General features: G+C 32.5%; 1 protein-coding gene across 2 annotated transcripts in view; it reads right to left on the bottom strand.

Moving 5' to 3' along the window:
- Nucleotides 1–16,657, bottom strand: part of LOC118192014 (hemocytin-like) — a 342,722-nt gene that overhangs the window by 174,843 nt on the left and 151,222 nt on the right. For both annotated transcript variants that reach the window (XM_085819309.1, XM_085819312.1), the window contains exons 29-35: nt 14,336–14,508; nt 12,608–12,812; nt 8,613–8,660; nt 8,286–8,518; nt 909–1,023; nt 589–747; nt 300–428 (exon numbers count right to left, since the gene is read on the bottom strand). In XM_085819309.1, the coding sequence (XP_085675435.1) occupies nt 300–428; nt 589–747; nt 909–1,023; nt 8,286–8,518; nt 8,613–8,660; nt 12,608–12,812; nt 14,336–14,508 (1,062 nt within the window). The remainder of the gene's footprint in view (nt 1–299; nt 429–588; nt 748–908; nt 1,024–8,285; nt 8,519–8,612; nt 8,661–12,607; nt 12,813–14,335; nt 14,509–16,657) is intronic.

Below are 16,657 nucleotides of genomic sequence, written 5' to 3'. Positions count from 1 at the left end.
TTCTTTCAGAAATTTATCACCTGATCCAGTAAAGAAACATTCGTTGACTAGAAATGCAGTACTGACAAAGAGATGAGTTGGCTGCAGTCGATTAAAGGATATTTTATCTTCCAGAATGCAGGAATTAATAGAAGCGCCAACATATTACATTTGGATTAAACTTGGCTATGTTAGAAATGAAGAAATGTTTTCAGGCTTTTTCGCTCAGACTGTGTTGTCAGAAATACTCATGCTTTGATTCTTCCTTGCATGTTGAAGAAAAATTTGATTGTGTAACTAATAAACTAGTAGAAACTTACCACAAGGACAGAAAAACCGTATCTCGTAATCATAGCATTCTTCAGGCTTATTATCAGTGTTCCAGCATATAAGACCAGTTTTAAGATCGCATGTCACTACTTGCCCAACATCAAAAGGTTTCTGCTTACCTAGAAGAAGAAAAAAATAAATCATTTCCTCGCATAACAAATCTAATCATGAAGGTAAAAATTAAATTCTGGTCCCGAGCAAATATACATTTCAATAGATTAATTTTTGCAATTATCTATTTGTTCAAAATCTAATTTAGCAACAACTGAAACTACTTACTTTCTACTGTCCGGCATTCTATTGTAACAGGATCAAGACAAAAAATAAATTTCTCTCTTATTTTACTCAAAGTTTCCAAATCTCCTCCACCGGTTTTTGGTGTGTCAGTGTTGATCCATTCTGTCCAGCAGTCTTCTCTTGTGATGTTTTCAGGAATATCTAAAAGCAATTGAATAAAATAGTTCTTTCAGACTTTAGTGAAAATTCTAGAAATTATTTAAGCAGCATTTCTCCATTCGCCAAATGGAATTCATCATATTTTTGGCATCATCTATCATCATTTGTCTATAAGAAAATAAATGCAAGACAGCATTCCTTACATTTGACAGGATAGGGTGTTCCTTCAGTTGTACCGCATTCAGGAATATCAAAGCAGGTGAGATCGTTATAAACACACTGACATTTTTCGCAGTCTTTGATCAGCACATCATTCGGCTGTAAATGAAATGAATTATTAAAAACGCTGTTGAATTTTAAAGATTAATATGGTGAAAAGACAAAAACAATTGTAAACCAATTATTAATGAAATATCATCCATAAAAATGACTTTGCATTAATTATAACTTCAAAAAATTAAAACATGATTTTAGCCTAAAATGAACTTTTATATTATAAACATGTTAGCCAGCTCGTTGGTCGAAATTAAAAAATTGAGAGATTCCAAAATTTAACATGAGAATAACAGGAAAATTGCTAAGTAATATTTAGTAACCAATACAAAATTTAAAAAATAATGGTACATTTTGTTTTGAAATCGCTAGATGAAGCATGCATTTAAATAAGCAAAGACTTTTCTGTTTTTATAGATGGAGATTATGGAATCCCTTCAATATGCAGCAAGTATTTGTTGAATATCGCATTATTTTGAAAGACTCTGCAGCATTTGTTTCCTAGGACAGCTGATGGAATGAAATAATTCTTTGGCCCTCACAAAACTCGTTATCCTAACCCCTCGAATTTCTTCTTTAGCAATTACATGAAAAAAGCCTTTATAGTGAAAAGGCTGAAAAACCTATCCATCTAAAGCAACGATGCACAAACTTTCCAATAATTCACTCATTTAGGAAGTTCGGTTCATATTATATTTTTAGGTTCTCTGTTAGTTTTCACCTGAATTTCTTTGTTTCTCCATCCATTGTTCATACAATGACAGCTGAACGACTTGTAGTCACTCAGAAACATACATCACTCTTTGTCGAGAACCACTGTATTAAAGGTGCACCGGCACATCTATGAAGTTCAGTTTTTATATTTCAAAACAATTCTCTTCATAAACAGCGTATCATAGTTGGACATTTAACCATAATTTTGACTTTGGGTCTGCAAAAATTATCCAAAAGGCTTCTTCCATAGGTGAATTGGATTTTCTTGAGGCTTTTCACATTCACAAAGATTTAGCAGGTTTAGTTAATGATTTGAAGTCCAATCCAGTCCTTCCTAATGCCTTTAAAATTCTACTATCTTAATTCAGTTATTTTTGCCGATAGATGGCGTTACCTCCTCGTTTGGTACTACCAGAGGGTATAAAAATCCGTTCAGTGGTTGCTTTCCATTATTTGAAGTTCAGATTTTGAGCGTGAAGGTGCATTTGCCCCTCGCTCCCTATTTTAACTTCGCTAATTTTCCTTGTCCTTTATGCTTGATCAGATAGCCTGGCTCAGTAAAAGTAGGCGGCCAGTGCAACTCTGATTAAAAATCCAGTTATAACCACGTGCTGTGCTGATAAGGACCACGTGTTTCTGAGACTCCTTCTCCTTTATTTTCTTCTTTCTAGGTATTTCTTTCTCCTGATGAGGAGGGACCTTTAGCTGCCGTCGAAATCGATTGTTTCATTATACTTACGCTAAATACAAGGTTGTTTTTACGATTTTGATTAAACTTCATAAAGTTGCTACTAAATGGTACGTATAGGCACCGCTAGGTAAATAATATTTTTATTTGTTTTAATAATCAGAGAAGCAGGTTAAAATCCTCCTTAAATAGCAACGCCCAACACCTATACAATAACCACTCTTTTCCAATTAAAAAGCTGATACTTAAAGGTACTGAAACTTTTTGAAGGAAACCAGTTCGTGACGGTTTCTCGCATGGTGAACACTGACTAAATTGGATAGAGATATCAGCACGTTTATGACAGCTATGAAGGTGTTTCCTTTGTGGCATCCCTATAATTTCATTTCGCTGAGGACGTCTCACGTTTGGAAACTTGAATTTAAGGAAAGAATCACTGTTGCAATAGGATGTTTCTTCTCGAATCTGGACTGAAGTTAAACGCCATTTCGATGCGTACGTGTATTTTTAATACTGAATCTTAGAAATAATATAATGTTTTCGGAATCTATATGGGCTAATATTTCGAATAAACATGCTTTTGTGAATACATCAATGGCAATTATTACCATGAATCAGATTAAATCATTCATAAACTTAAATCGCTTATTTTCCCTACCTTTCCCTATTGAACCATGTTTCTATTAGATTTGCTGGGAACATCGTTATTGAAGATAAAGAGATAACTTGAACTTAATAGTTTTGATGAGTGCTTCGTTTAATTTAATTTGTTTTAGTTATCTAATAGTTTTGATGACCTTCATGATATAATAAGGATATAATAAATTTATTTCAGCACACAAAGTAAGTCAGAGAGAATCATCGTGCTAGAAATAATTACAGCAAACGAATTAATTGGCAAATATTTACCTAGAATGTTGCATAAAATTAAATTTCAAATCAAACAGTCAAAGTTTCTTTTCAAACGTTACAGAAGCTTTATGTGAAATCTATATCACGTCACACGCATCTAACGTGTAGTCTATTTCTATTTATGTATACTGAAGCATACTTGGTGTTTATATGTGGATTGGATTGGATTGGATTATTTAATTATAGCAAAGCACACGAGGGCTATCTGCCTAAAGAGATTATATGTGGATTGAAATCCGTGTAACTGATGCGAAGACAAAGATAATACTGATTTTTCAGATCACCACGGGAGAATGGTAACAACGATAATTTAGCCCTCCTTCTCACAGAAATCTCAAGTATTGATGTCTAACAACTTTGAATCTGAGGTAAAGATTTTGTTTAGTTTATTCTGATTATGCCAAAGTACTCGAGAACTCAAGCCCCGAACTAAACTACCAATGTTTGGCGACTTTGCCTCTCAACTGCTAGACTACACATAGGATGCGTGTCGCATGAAAAATAAGGATCTCACACAGAGCCTGTATAATATGTGTGCAAAATACTTGGATAGTCGAAGTTTGATGTGATATTTCCCAGTTATTGTTATAAACAAGCCGATTCTTTAATGACTTTGAAACAAGACGATTCTCTTGTGACTTACCCTGTATATTGTTATGGAAGATTATATTTTACACATACAGGTAGTCACAAAAGTCTGCGTACAGACTAAATTTTAAATTAAAAAAAAAACACTTAAAGCATAGAAAAATGTATTTTAATCATTGCATTTTTTTTTCTTCTATTAGCTAAAATTATAAGCTTAAATAAAAAGTAAATACTATCAGTGTAATACTTTTTACATTTTTTCAAAAATATATTTTGTCAAAAAAACTCAGAAATTCCCTCCAATAAGTCAACGTACACTTTCAAGAAAAAGCAAAATATAAGTTTTTTACATTACTTCAATACTTTGTAGGATATCCTTTATTCTTCAAAACAGCTTGCATACGTCTGGGCATTGACTGAACTAGTTTTTCAGTGTCATCCGACGTAAATTTCGCTCATTCTTCCCGCAATTTACTAATTAGCTTATTTCGCGACGTAATATTGTGTTTTCGAATTCGTTTCTCCAATTTTGCCCACAAATTTTCGATTGGATTGAGGTCTGGTGACTGTGGAGGAGAACGCAACTGTTTTGAAGTGTGATAGAGGAAATATTCCTTCACAATTTTAGCTGTATGTTTCGGGTCGTTGTCTTGTTGGAAAATAAAGGTATTAGAAAGGTTTAAATTTCGGGCACTGTCTTGTAGATTTTTCTTCAGAATATCCAGATAAACATACTTATCCATGACTTTATCAATAATGTGAAAATTTCCAACTCCTTTCGACGACATACACCCCCATACCATCACACCGCCAACTCCATGTTTGACAGTTGGATTTAAATTTCTCAGATTCAGTTCTGTTCCTGGTTTTCTCCATACAATAGGGTGGCCATTAACTTTAAATATTGTAAATTTACTTTCATCTGACCAAATTACATTGTTCCAGAAGTCCTGCGAAGAGTTTAAATATGTTTCAGCAAAAGCAATTCTTTTCTTTCTATTTGTCTCGGAAATGTATGGCTTAGACCTAGGTTTGCGTCCATGATAATCGGACTTTCGCAGCACTTTTCGTACAGTTTCAGGAGAAATTTCCTTGTTGCTAGTTAAAAAAATGTCTTTTGCAATGCTTGCAGCAGAAAGTTTAGGATTTTGTTTAATTCGTAAAAGAATTTTTCTTTCTTCTCTCTGCGTTAGCTTCTTCGGGCTCCCACATCTGGTTTTACAGCAAGACTACCAGTGTCAAGATAGTTTTGAATTGCACACTAGAAAATGGTTTTCCAATGGTTTTACCAATATAACGAAGAGTTTTACCTTCATCTCTCAATTTCATAATTAGTTGTCTCGTAACTAAAGGAATTTCTTTAATGGTTGTCATTTTCGTCAAAGAAAATAGAAGTAGCAACTTCCAATCAATGTGAAATTTGCTTCGGAAATCAATGACCTTGAAAGTGTAACCTTCTTTGCATTCTCAAGTTTGAAGTTTAAAAGTTAGATAAGAAATCCCCCGCCTCCTTCGCGTTGTACGCAAACTTTATTGGCTTTGATTTCTGGCCACTTTTTTTTAAAAAATTAGTGTGCATAAATTTTTAGATATGAAAATATTACAGTTAAATAATTTCAATGTCCCTTATTGAAACTAAATATTTAAAAAACAAAACTTTAAGAAACTACCCTTTTCGCACCTAAAATTTGGATTTGATATTACTTTTCTTGATGTATGCAGACTTTATTGACTAACTGTATATTCAACTATGAGCCAAAGTCTGGGGTAACCAGACTTTGGCTGGTAATCAGCTTCAAGCAGATGGCAGATATCATTAAACTTCTACACAGACGTTTTTAAATACGTGCTAGTTTATTGCAAAAATTTTAATTATCTCCTCGTAAGAAAGGAAAAAAAAATGCAGTTATAATATATCATGTAATGGCGGTTAATGTCATCATTCGAATTTTGTTATCCAATTGGCGCTTGTATACTAAAACATAGTAAATACTTCTCTTATTGTGATCAACAATTTTGCTAATATAATCGAAGTATTATCGAAGAAAATTGTTACTGAAGTAAAGTCGCCAAATAAGAAATAAGGTCAAGTATGATCAAAATAGTAGATTAGAACAGGTTGCTAAGTACCAGAAAACTGTCGCCAGTTAAGGTATAATGTGCCAAACAGCTTGTCTTTAGCAAACTATTTAAAATTAGACAAAAAGTAGACTTATAAAGTTAAGTTTTATACTTCAAAACAGCAACAGCAACCTTCCTAATGTTGCTACTATATAGTACGTATTGGCACCGCTAGGCAAATAATATTTTTGTTTGTTTTAATGATCAGAGAAGTCGGTTAAAATCCTTCTTGAATAGCAACGGCCATCACCTTTACTTGGCTTGGCTTGGATTGGTCAGCTTTGGCTTGGATTTGGAGAATATCGATATTGAGGATGGACAGTCATAGGTCCCTCTTCTAGTAGAATTTCCCTAAAAGCATTTACGGCAAATTAAGATTACTTTTTTGCATAATATGAAATTTTACATTTGCGTATGCTCTAATTAAAATTATGGAAAAGTATTTATTTATATGTTTCTTGCTGTATTTATATCAAGTTAGTCAAATTCCATTGCTGTCTTGAAGGATATTTCTTTTCTCCGTTCAATGTTATTAAAGCAATCATGGACAAATGTAATCACATTAAACTTTGCCTACTATAAATTCATGTTTACTTCCTTGTACGAATTAAAAAAAGCATTGTAATCACGAAAAATTCCAGGTATCATATTTCAACGAAAATATCCATTTTGACAGCTATCGAATGCAATTTAACGATGTTTTTTTCGTGACATCTGTACGTAAAGACAGAATAAAGAACTCTTTTTGCCCAAACGAATTATAAAGTTGATTTAAAATAGATTCAGAAGAATTTTTTGTTGCGTCTGTACGTACGTACGTATGTATGTATTTCGCATGAATCAAAAACGAGTAGCTTCAGAACGTTGACATTTTATATATAGAACTACTATAACATGTAGTTGTGCACCTCTTATTTTGGTTGCAATCGGCCGCACCAATATATTCCCACTCTGTTACTTGGCTCAATGGGCTCAGATTTCTTTTATTCTTATATGTTGGTAACTTCTGCAATTTTTGCTTTAAAAATGATTGAATTATGTTATTCTTATCTTCCGGTTAAGGGTTTAATGCATTTAGTTAACCTGCATGTAATAGTCTTACAATCATCAACAATTTAATAGTTTAAATATCACGCTTAATAACAATAAAAAACAAAGTCCAGCATTAAAAATCAGCGTAAATTTTTAAAAATTTTTTGCAGTACTAGTTTCGATAGTACCTTCTTCAGCTGCTAAGTGAAAATGAACCAAATAAAGGGTGAAGAAAGATAAGATAAGGACAGAGAAAAGATAAGAAAAGTTGGACAGAAGTTAAGCTATTGACGCCATCTATTGATGAAACAAAAACTAAAACAAAATTTCTTTGAAGGCTGAAGGTAAAGATGGATTGCAATTGGGGTCATTAACTAAGCTTAAAAAAAATTACGCTGATTCTTAAGGTTGGACTTCGTTTTTGATTGTTATTCAGCGTGATATTTAAACTTAGTTAATGATCCCAATTGCAATCCATCTTTACCTTCAGCCTTTAAAGAAATTTTGTTTTAGTTCTTCTTGTTTCATCAACAGATGACGCCAATAGCTCAACTTCTGTCCAACTTTTTTATCTCTATCCTTATCTCTCTTCACCCTTTATTTGGTTCATTTGTACTTAGCAGCTGAAGAATGTAGCTCAAAAACTATCGAAATTAATACTGCAAAAAATGTTTAAAAATTTACGCTGATTCTTAATGTTGGACTTTTTTGAATTTAAAAGCTGTTTAAGTATGGGCTATGACTAATTTTTTAAACCACAGCAACCATATTTGTTTACATTTGAAACTTGGCAGAACGGTAAAATAATTAAATAATTCTTTCTGCACCTTCAGTGCCTTTTTGCCGAGTGGGACCAAAAGGAAACTTAGTTTTGTGCACCAAAAAATCTGCCTTCTTGCCTGTTGTCCGAATTGCTTGTTTTTGCGTAAAAACTGTAATTTTAATTGTAAAAAGTGTTTTTTATTGTTTTAACTGTATTTGGTGTTTGAGGCTTTTCTATATCTTTCAATTTTTAATGAAGATATTTTGAGTTTATATATATTTTTATCTTGCCGCGAAGTGAGAATTGAATTTATTGAATGAGAAATATAGCTCTAATGAAAATCGAGGAAATAAGTTTAAATGAAATGCACGAAAAATGCGTATAATTTAACATTCCGTGCATGGAAGGTCATGGGTTTACACATCAAATTTTTTATATTAGAAAGACGATCATTCTTAGAAAGGTTACTTTTGAAACAGTAATACTCACAGCTACGCTGGTAACAGTGTCGCCTTCTATAAGTACACAGGGACATTCATCTTTAGGCACACAGCTGTAGTAATCTCTCCACATGTTCGGAGGTTCGCAGTCTTCGACAGGACGACAACTGGCAATACAATCTCCTTGCGCACATTGTCCGGATAATTCATAAGCGAAAGATGAACACAACCGGTCGCACCGATAGGCGCATTCGTCGAATACTTGGCCATCTGGACAGGGATCTAATAACAAGCAAATGTAGCATTAATTTTCCTTAGCTTGGAGTTCGTATGTACGTGAGTAACTCGTTTGAAAGAAAATTTATACTGCACTTACTTTGGGTGGTTGTTGGCAATGGTGTGGTCTGTACTGGAGTGGTAGTTGCTAAAAATCCAAAAGGGAAATGAAAAGAAAATTAAACATAATTACAAAAAGCATGAAAATTATAAATTTTAATTATGAATATGAGTTATGAATAACCTGAGTTCCAGTACCATATGCGTATATTCTTCCAACAATTCCCAGAATATCTTAAATTAACTTTTCCGTAAGGGAATTTCTTAAAAATAGATGCTGAATGTATACCTTCTGCGCTTAAGATTTTACGATGTAATATAATACTTGCTTAAGAAAATACATTTTGATGAATTATTCTGAACACAGTTTAGCAGCGTCTTATCATACTACGTCAATTTCTCGCTTTCAGAGGAACTGAAAAGGGTTCAAATTTTAACGATTACCTAAATGGAATTGTTTCTCATTGAGCTCATAGTCCACCAGTCTGCTGTCGCAGTCTTTTTCTTTTTAACTTTATTATTAAGCATCAGTTTCCTCACATTTAAGTCGTATACAGTTCAACAGAAAAATTACAAACATTTTAAAAGCAAAATCGAAGCATATGCTTAGAATTAACGACGTTGTGTTAAGTGTTGACATAATATTCAGTTCATCATATCAATGTTCAGTTTTCTTAGTAAGATGGCTTCCAAAACTATTTTAAATATTTTTATTATTAACGTTTCATGTGTTAACTTTATTTATTAAATATTATGTTCCTCGCACTTACATAAAACTCAATTCAATAGCAAAATGACAAAATATTTAAAGACAGCATATCTTTAGAATTTCTGACGGACAGTCTCACGTGCTGGAGACAAAAATGTTTTTTTCCGCACAGAGTTGCTCGCTTTCAGTTCTTTGAGTTTGGTAATAAAAAATTCATTAACGTTTTACAAAATATGAAATATAAAATTTGGACTTCCAGGTGCACAGGTTCGGATGGAGGACAAGGTTATCCAAAATGTGATGGCTCTATTTGCCGTCATTTTTTCACATTGCCAAGAACAGGATGCATACAAACATGAAGATTCTTCATTATTTTTATTTCTTTAAAAATAAAACAGGGCGATAATATTTGGTGGCAACAATTTTAAAGGTGATTCGCCGTTTATAGTGGACAAAGTAAAATCCCAATTCGAGACTAATAGCCCATTGTAACACCGCATTACTAGCCTCGCTAACATCATTTTGAGCTAAAAAATGAACAAAATTACTGTCTTTAAATTTGATTTCTCGACGAAGTATATTCAGTCATACAAGTATTTCTGAAACGTCAGTATACTGCAAATGCAAAGAAATTAAAATTTATGAATTCTACCATAAATGTTTTCTTTTCGTGACTATTCATGATTACTAAAGAAGACAACGAGGTAAAACTTCTACATTCTTTATGAATCGCAACAGCTAATTAACTCGTCATTAATAAATTTCTGATGTCTTTACTGAAGAAATGCAAGCTATTTAATTCATTATAGTATTGCAGCAAAGGAAACATTTCGCAGGATAATTATATCTATATACACACTGGTACAAAATAATTTGTTGGCACATATTAAAAATTAACAGCAAGCTATTTCGTGACTCTAACTTGCGTGCTAATGTGCTCCAGATGTTTAGTCCTCACGCCGTGTTTCACTGGTTTATCCGTAATACCTGGGTGAGTTATGCTTGCTCTTGTGGTTCATCAACTAAGCTTCAGGAATGGTCCATTCAGTTTTCATCGAGTCGTTTTTCTTTGCTAACCATTTTTTAGTCCAGTCAGTGGTTCTTAATGTCTTATTTACCCCGAGTGCTTTTTATATATCGCACATATCCAGATTTAAGATTAAAATTATTGTGATTTCCAAGAATTTTAGTGCAAGGGAGCGGCACATAAATTTATTACACAGTTTTTAAATAGTTAAATAATATATTATTAAATTATAACCTTTAATGAGAAAGATAATGTTGCACTTCAATTATAAGTTTTAGAATATTAATTCTAATGTTTGAAACTTCCAGTCTCCATTATGGTTCTACGTTCCTCAAATGGTTTCTTTGCTTATTTTTAAGTAAAGTAAAGCAAAGCAAAACAGGCTGTTTAACAAACACAAAAAAGATATCAGGAGCATAAGATATTTCAGGCTATTAGGAACAAGTCAGACAAGGTCTTCCGTTAAGCGAATCCAAACGTCTGGAGAGAAGTCATTCTCGTCCAATAATTTTTGAGCACCATTTGTAGAAACGTCAATCAGTTGTCATTTTTCAGTTAATGTCATTTCTTCTTTACTAGAGACATCAATTAAGAATCCCGTCAACTAAGACATCAACTTAAACAACAGACAGCAAACAAAAAACAACTATTTCAGTTATTGTTTGCATCAGAGGACGGAAAATATTTATTTATAGAAATTTTGCTTCTAATTCTATATTTTTTTAAGAATCTGTAAAAGAGGAAATTTTACTCTGAAAGTGAGACTTTGTCAGGTCCCCTAAATAGATGCCATGGACTACTTACGCCTTTGCCACGGACTTAAGAATCCCATCTCTATGCAGAATTCTTTTAAGTAATACTCTTTACGTGTTTAAAATATTCATAAGATTGTTTTCGTATAAAATATGCATTCAATATACGCTTTTAAATGAGAACGTTTATACTTCCGAGACAAAATAATTGTTTTTACTTTTACTTAGTACACGGCATATGTAAACGAATTGCAGCTCTTTGCTTTTCTATTGTATCCGAACTAAACAAGCTTCGTTTAATCCTAAGAATTATTATCAAAAAGCTGTCTTAAAATATTATTTGCTGATTTAGTTTTGACAAACTTGGATGTGGGGGGGGGGAGAAGGTTTTATTAATTTGATTAATTGCAATACATGTATACATTTTTCTTGATGCATTTTTAAAAATTAAAATTGACATTTCTTTTCCTAGCATGAAAATATGTTTACCCAAACAAATTATATCTCTAATTAAAAATATTGATAAATTCGTATCTATTTAAACAAGTGGTTTTAATAGATACGAATTCTTTTCTTCTCATCGATCCCTTTTAAAAGAATGGTTTTCTTCAGCGACCTCTTTACATTTTCCCCTATAACATACAATACACAACATAATAATTCAAATAATTTTGCATGAATAACTAAAAGATAACAATTAAATTAAGAATAGAAACAAACATGTTGAAAAAAATGGTTTATCAAATTTATGTTTTATTATTAATTTTACAAATATAAACAACTTTTGAGAAACAATAACAAAAATTCTAATAGCACAAAAATTTGGATTTTAATGAATGGGATGGCTGAGTTTGATTCACTGTTGCCATTTGCCAATTTTTAAAAATATTTGGCATAAAATTGCTGAATTCTTAAAATCACCTCATTCACAAGCATTCAACCTGTTTCTTGTTTCCATTCTCCGTATTTTTTTAATTGTCTCTTCTTGTGCTCTGTTAATTGTGTTTTTCTTTTGTGTTTACATTTGATATTACATTTATCGCAAAAAAATTGGTATATCTAAAAATATTAATTATTTTTAAAATATATTAAATAGTTTTGGCATGTTTTTCCGTTATACATATATATATTATAGGATTTCTTCCTTACTACATGATATACCTTTATATTATAAACAATTAATTATCAGTTTTATTGAAAATTATTTTATAATCAATCGGATCTTGATTATGCTGATCAACTGCTGGTGCATATTTGGCTATCAACTACTTGATTATCATCAACCTCCTATTAAAACTTCATCGACTCCCCATAGTCAACAACGACCCCAGTCGGAAATCCCTGATTTAAAATAAGCATGAGATGTAGGCGTTACATTCACATGCGTACTGTATACTGTAGCAAGACATTTAAAAGTACAGTAAAATTATATTATACTAGATATTTGCAGGTCCTATTTTAAGGTTACATGTCTACTTTATTCTTGTTCGAAAAGCAAAAATTTGCGTAAATTTGCAATAAATTTTTAATTCGTATGAAAGACTTACGCGGATAGCACCAGTCATACATGCAAAGTACCCTGATTTCATAATCATAGCAGTTTCCAATCTGTTCATCGTTGAAACAACGAAAGCCTTTATGGACATCGCAGACTAAATTCTTCTGCTGAGACTTCAAATACGAATGATGAGTTCGTGATATTCTACATTCGATATCCACTAAATCCTTCCCGCCACACGTTTTATACAGCATCTAGAAAATAGCATATGAAAATTAATCAATCAAACTGCATTATTTAAAATCCGTAGAACTTATTGCTCAAAGCTCCATTTTGTCGGTGAAAAACAAATATGATGTATGCAAATATAATTGTAAAAATATAGTTTTAAAATGATAGCAAAAAATGAAGATTAGATCATCATGCGAAAGAAATGAGCAATTAAAACATGAAAAATGACAACGAGCAAAATATTAATTCTTTGTTGAAGCATTATTTTAAGGAATTAAGTATGTGTATCGTCGTAGCAGCGGAAGAACAATGAAAGTCTAAATTGGCATATAGAATCAAACAGAGAATAAAAATTATTATTCATGCTATTTATTCATGTTAAAGACATCACGTGATTGCAACAGCTGCATACTTTTGTTATATATTTTTGATTCCGTTGAAACCTTTGAATGCAAATTACGAATGTCAACTAAATTATATCTGTGACAATAATGGAGAATCCCTCGGTAAGAAAGATATATTTCAGGGTTTTATTTCCGTTATTGCTAGGGAAATCGAAAAGGGAATGTAAAAGAGCAGCTCTTTTGAATTATTGCAGTTTCTAAAAGTGTGTCTATTCTATAAAAATGCAGTACATACATTGCGTCTGCGAAGTTTTAAAAACGAGTGTATACAAAATCAAAAGCTGAGGGGGAAATGCCTTCAATATACAGACCTTGCATGTTTAAATAATGCTTTGGTACGTTCGTATAGTTGCTCGATCCCTTCGTAGATTCATCTTTTGGAATACTGTTTAAATCTCTGGTTATATTTTCTTTGATCTCCCCAATACTGTTAATGATCTTTGAGGTGATATTTAAATTCTCTAAATGACTAATTCTAGTGCCACAGAGTTTTAGTGCCAAGTTATCCGTTTATGCTCGTTGAATCATGTTGTTTATTCATAGTACATTTCGGAAGCAAACAGAACGTAAACTAGGTTTTATGGAAAGAAAAAAATCCAGAAGCAGTCGATACAACTAATCGTATCTCTTTAACATCTAAATATCTATAGAAGATAATAAAATTATCGGCATGCTCTCTTGCATATAAATGGTATTCACACCACAAAGAAGCTGATAAATCATCAGTAGTTTTATGCATTTGTAGAACTTATCCTCTTGTTACCATTAAAACTATTATAAATAAATCAAAATATTTTATTCAAATGAGTTTTAATGTTAAAGTAAATTAAAATGTAGAATTTGAATACACATTATGTATATTTGTTATAAGTTACCTAGAGGAATGTAGAAGTATTTTTAATATTTACGATGAACTCTGCCATGACGAGTGCTTCCCGTAGACGACAGCTTTGAAAGAAACCAGTATGTCTGAGACTATAATTCAATATGAATATATAACATTACCACTTTAATAACACCACTTCAACATAAGACACAAATAATATAAAATCGTGAGTGCTTGTCTTACAGAAGGCTGAAAATATACATGAATTTTAGAAAGGCTATTTTTCCCAAATTTTAAAGCTTCAAAAATGCAATACCTGTATTTGACTTAAGTCTTCGATATCACCGTCGTCATTTTCTGAGGATTCAGGAGTGTCTAGATTTAGCCATGGAGTCCATCCACATTCCACTGGAACAGGCGTTACTGGAACAGGAGTAGGTGTCGTAGGAAGCAATCTTGTTTTCACAGGAGTCGTTGGTACAACGGGTTCTGCAAGTTAGTTCCTTATAAATTTAATTGCTAATTAAACTTTTTGAAAAGCAAAAAATCACACAGAAGTCGAAAATGAAGCTATTGCTCAGCATCTGTTACATTTAGCCACTACTTAAATTGCTAATTTAAAACACGCAATTAACACAGGAATCTTAATTGAAACTGAGAATCCTAAGTAGGTTGAAAAAACTTTAATTAAAGGTAGAAAACGTTTAATTTTCACCCGCGGACATGTTGATAATAAGAATTACCTCTTTTGTTAGAAATGTGAAGTAATCGGTATCAAATTGGAAAGGAAATTTTAATGATAAAAAACAAGAATTATCTTAAAATTGCTTCACACCCAAGAGTGGAACTGAGCACCTAGCACAATACATTGAGAAACAAACGTAACACCACTGTAATAATTTCTTACAGATTACACTTTTCATATTAAAAATTCAAATATATCTTCTATTAAAAAAATGCAGTACTTTCAGGACACCATCAACAGGAAACCAGCAGTTAAAGCAGTCTTACCGGTGAACAGTCTTACCGGACACAGACATTTCCATAGGTTTAAAGAGTAACTCCTAAACATTTCATTTCTTAACCTTAACTTTCGCTTATTTTTAATAATAATCAGGTGAAATAAGCTAGTAGACAACTCAATATTTTGAAAGTGATTATTGTTTTGTTTTTAATACATGCCTAAATGTGTAGACTTTCTTTGGGACAACTGTGTAAGATAAAGACATGTTTTAAGGTAATTCTAAAAGCTGCTTTACACGATCATATTTCTTGATCCAATAAATTGCCGTTGAATTCAGTTTTTAACCTGAAACTTAACCTAAACATATTACACATACAAACATAATATATTACGCTTGAATTGATACAGCAGCAGCTGAATGGCTAAAGTTGCTTTCGTTCATTGGTTCTTGAATAAAAGCTGCTGGACATTATGTGATATGCACAAAAACTTCCAGATTCTTTGATACAATTCATCGACGTGCAAGAAAAGCAGTTGACACGGTTAAATACCGAATTCCTTTCGATTTATTATTTTTATTTATTGGTCTAAACAACTAAATTTTGCAAAGTTGCCTTAAGCGGTATAAACATTATAACCGCTGAGTTTTAGGCGATTGCAGTTACATGACTTCGAAATCGAACTGCATGTTCTCATATTTACATATAATGACTTATCATATTACTACAGTTTATTCCCGGTAAACCGAGGAGGGGGGCGTATATTAACCGAGTCCTATATGACAGGTTAAGATTGTTGGTTGCGAAACGATGGAAAAATTACTATCAAAAACCATCAACATAAAACACTGTCTACAGGTTTGGCTTGGTTTATTTGATTATGACAAGGCGCTCGAGGACTATTTGCCTCAAAGTGTCTACAGAAAGTACAAAAAGGAAAAGCAAATGCATAGCATAAGAGGCATTGATAGCAGCTGATACATTGCTGTTTCAACAGCATTAAGAGCGCCCGCTCAAACAAGAGCCCTCGGTCCCGCCATCGGGCAAATGCCCAGCGAGCCCATGCGTTAAGACAGCCCTGAGTTCATGATGTAGTATTTAAGAGTTGCTTTTATCCGCAACATTGCACAATTTAATTATATGTAATCTGGAATAGATAAGCATTGCTTATCATTCTTAATGCTCTTTTGTAAATATTATTCTTTAATACCATTTAGAACTCAGCTTCTTCATTTTTTCATTGTTGTTCCTTCTTCCATTATTTACTTAGTATCCAATTAGAATCAACTGAAAGAGGAACAAGCTAATGTAAAATTTAAAATTAGGCCAAAAAACAGCAAGTTGGGTTCCACGATGATTTTGTATAAAACTCCACCGATTTCTAAGGCGATCAGACGCAAGTCCTTCTTCTTCAGGAACAAAAGAGTTTTGCAAAATGAGAGGACGACCGACCGCATTTAAACCAAAACCAGTGGACGGAGTAAAGCTAACACAAATATAGCGCCATCTGTCAAAGAAATAAGGAAACGTAAAAACTAAAAGCACTGAGTAGGATTGGTTTCGAATCAATGTCATTAATTATAGACAAGAATAAATATTTGTGATGCGGAAATCTTCAAGGAAATCCACTTCCCCACCTGAAGAAGAAATTTAATGGGTAATTTCTGCAGGACTA

The sequence above is a fragment of the Stegodyphus dumicola genome, chromosome 1 (assembly GCF_044657685.1).
Source record: "Stegodyphus dumicola isolate Sdum_Otavi_A_Nest chromosome 1, ASM4465768v1".
Taxonomy (NCBI): Eukaryota; Metazoa; Arthropoda; class Arachnida; order Araneae; family Eresidae; genus Stegodyphus; species Stegodyphus dumicola.
The sequence above is the reverse complement of the archived record's forward strand: the minus strand, read 5'-3'. Positions and strand labels throughout refer to the sequence as shown.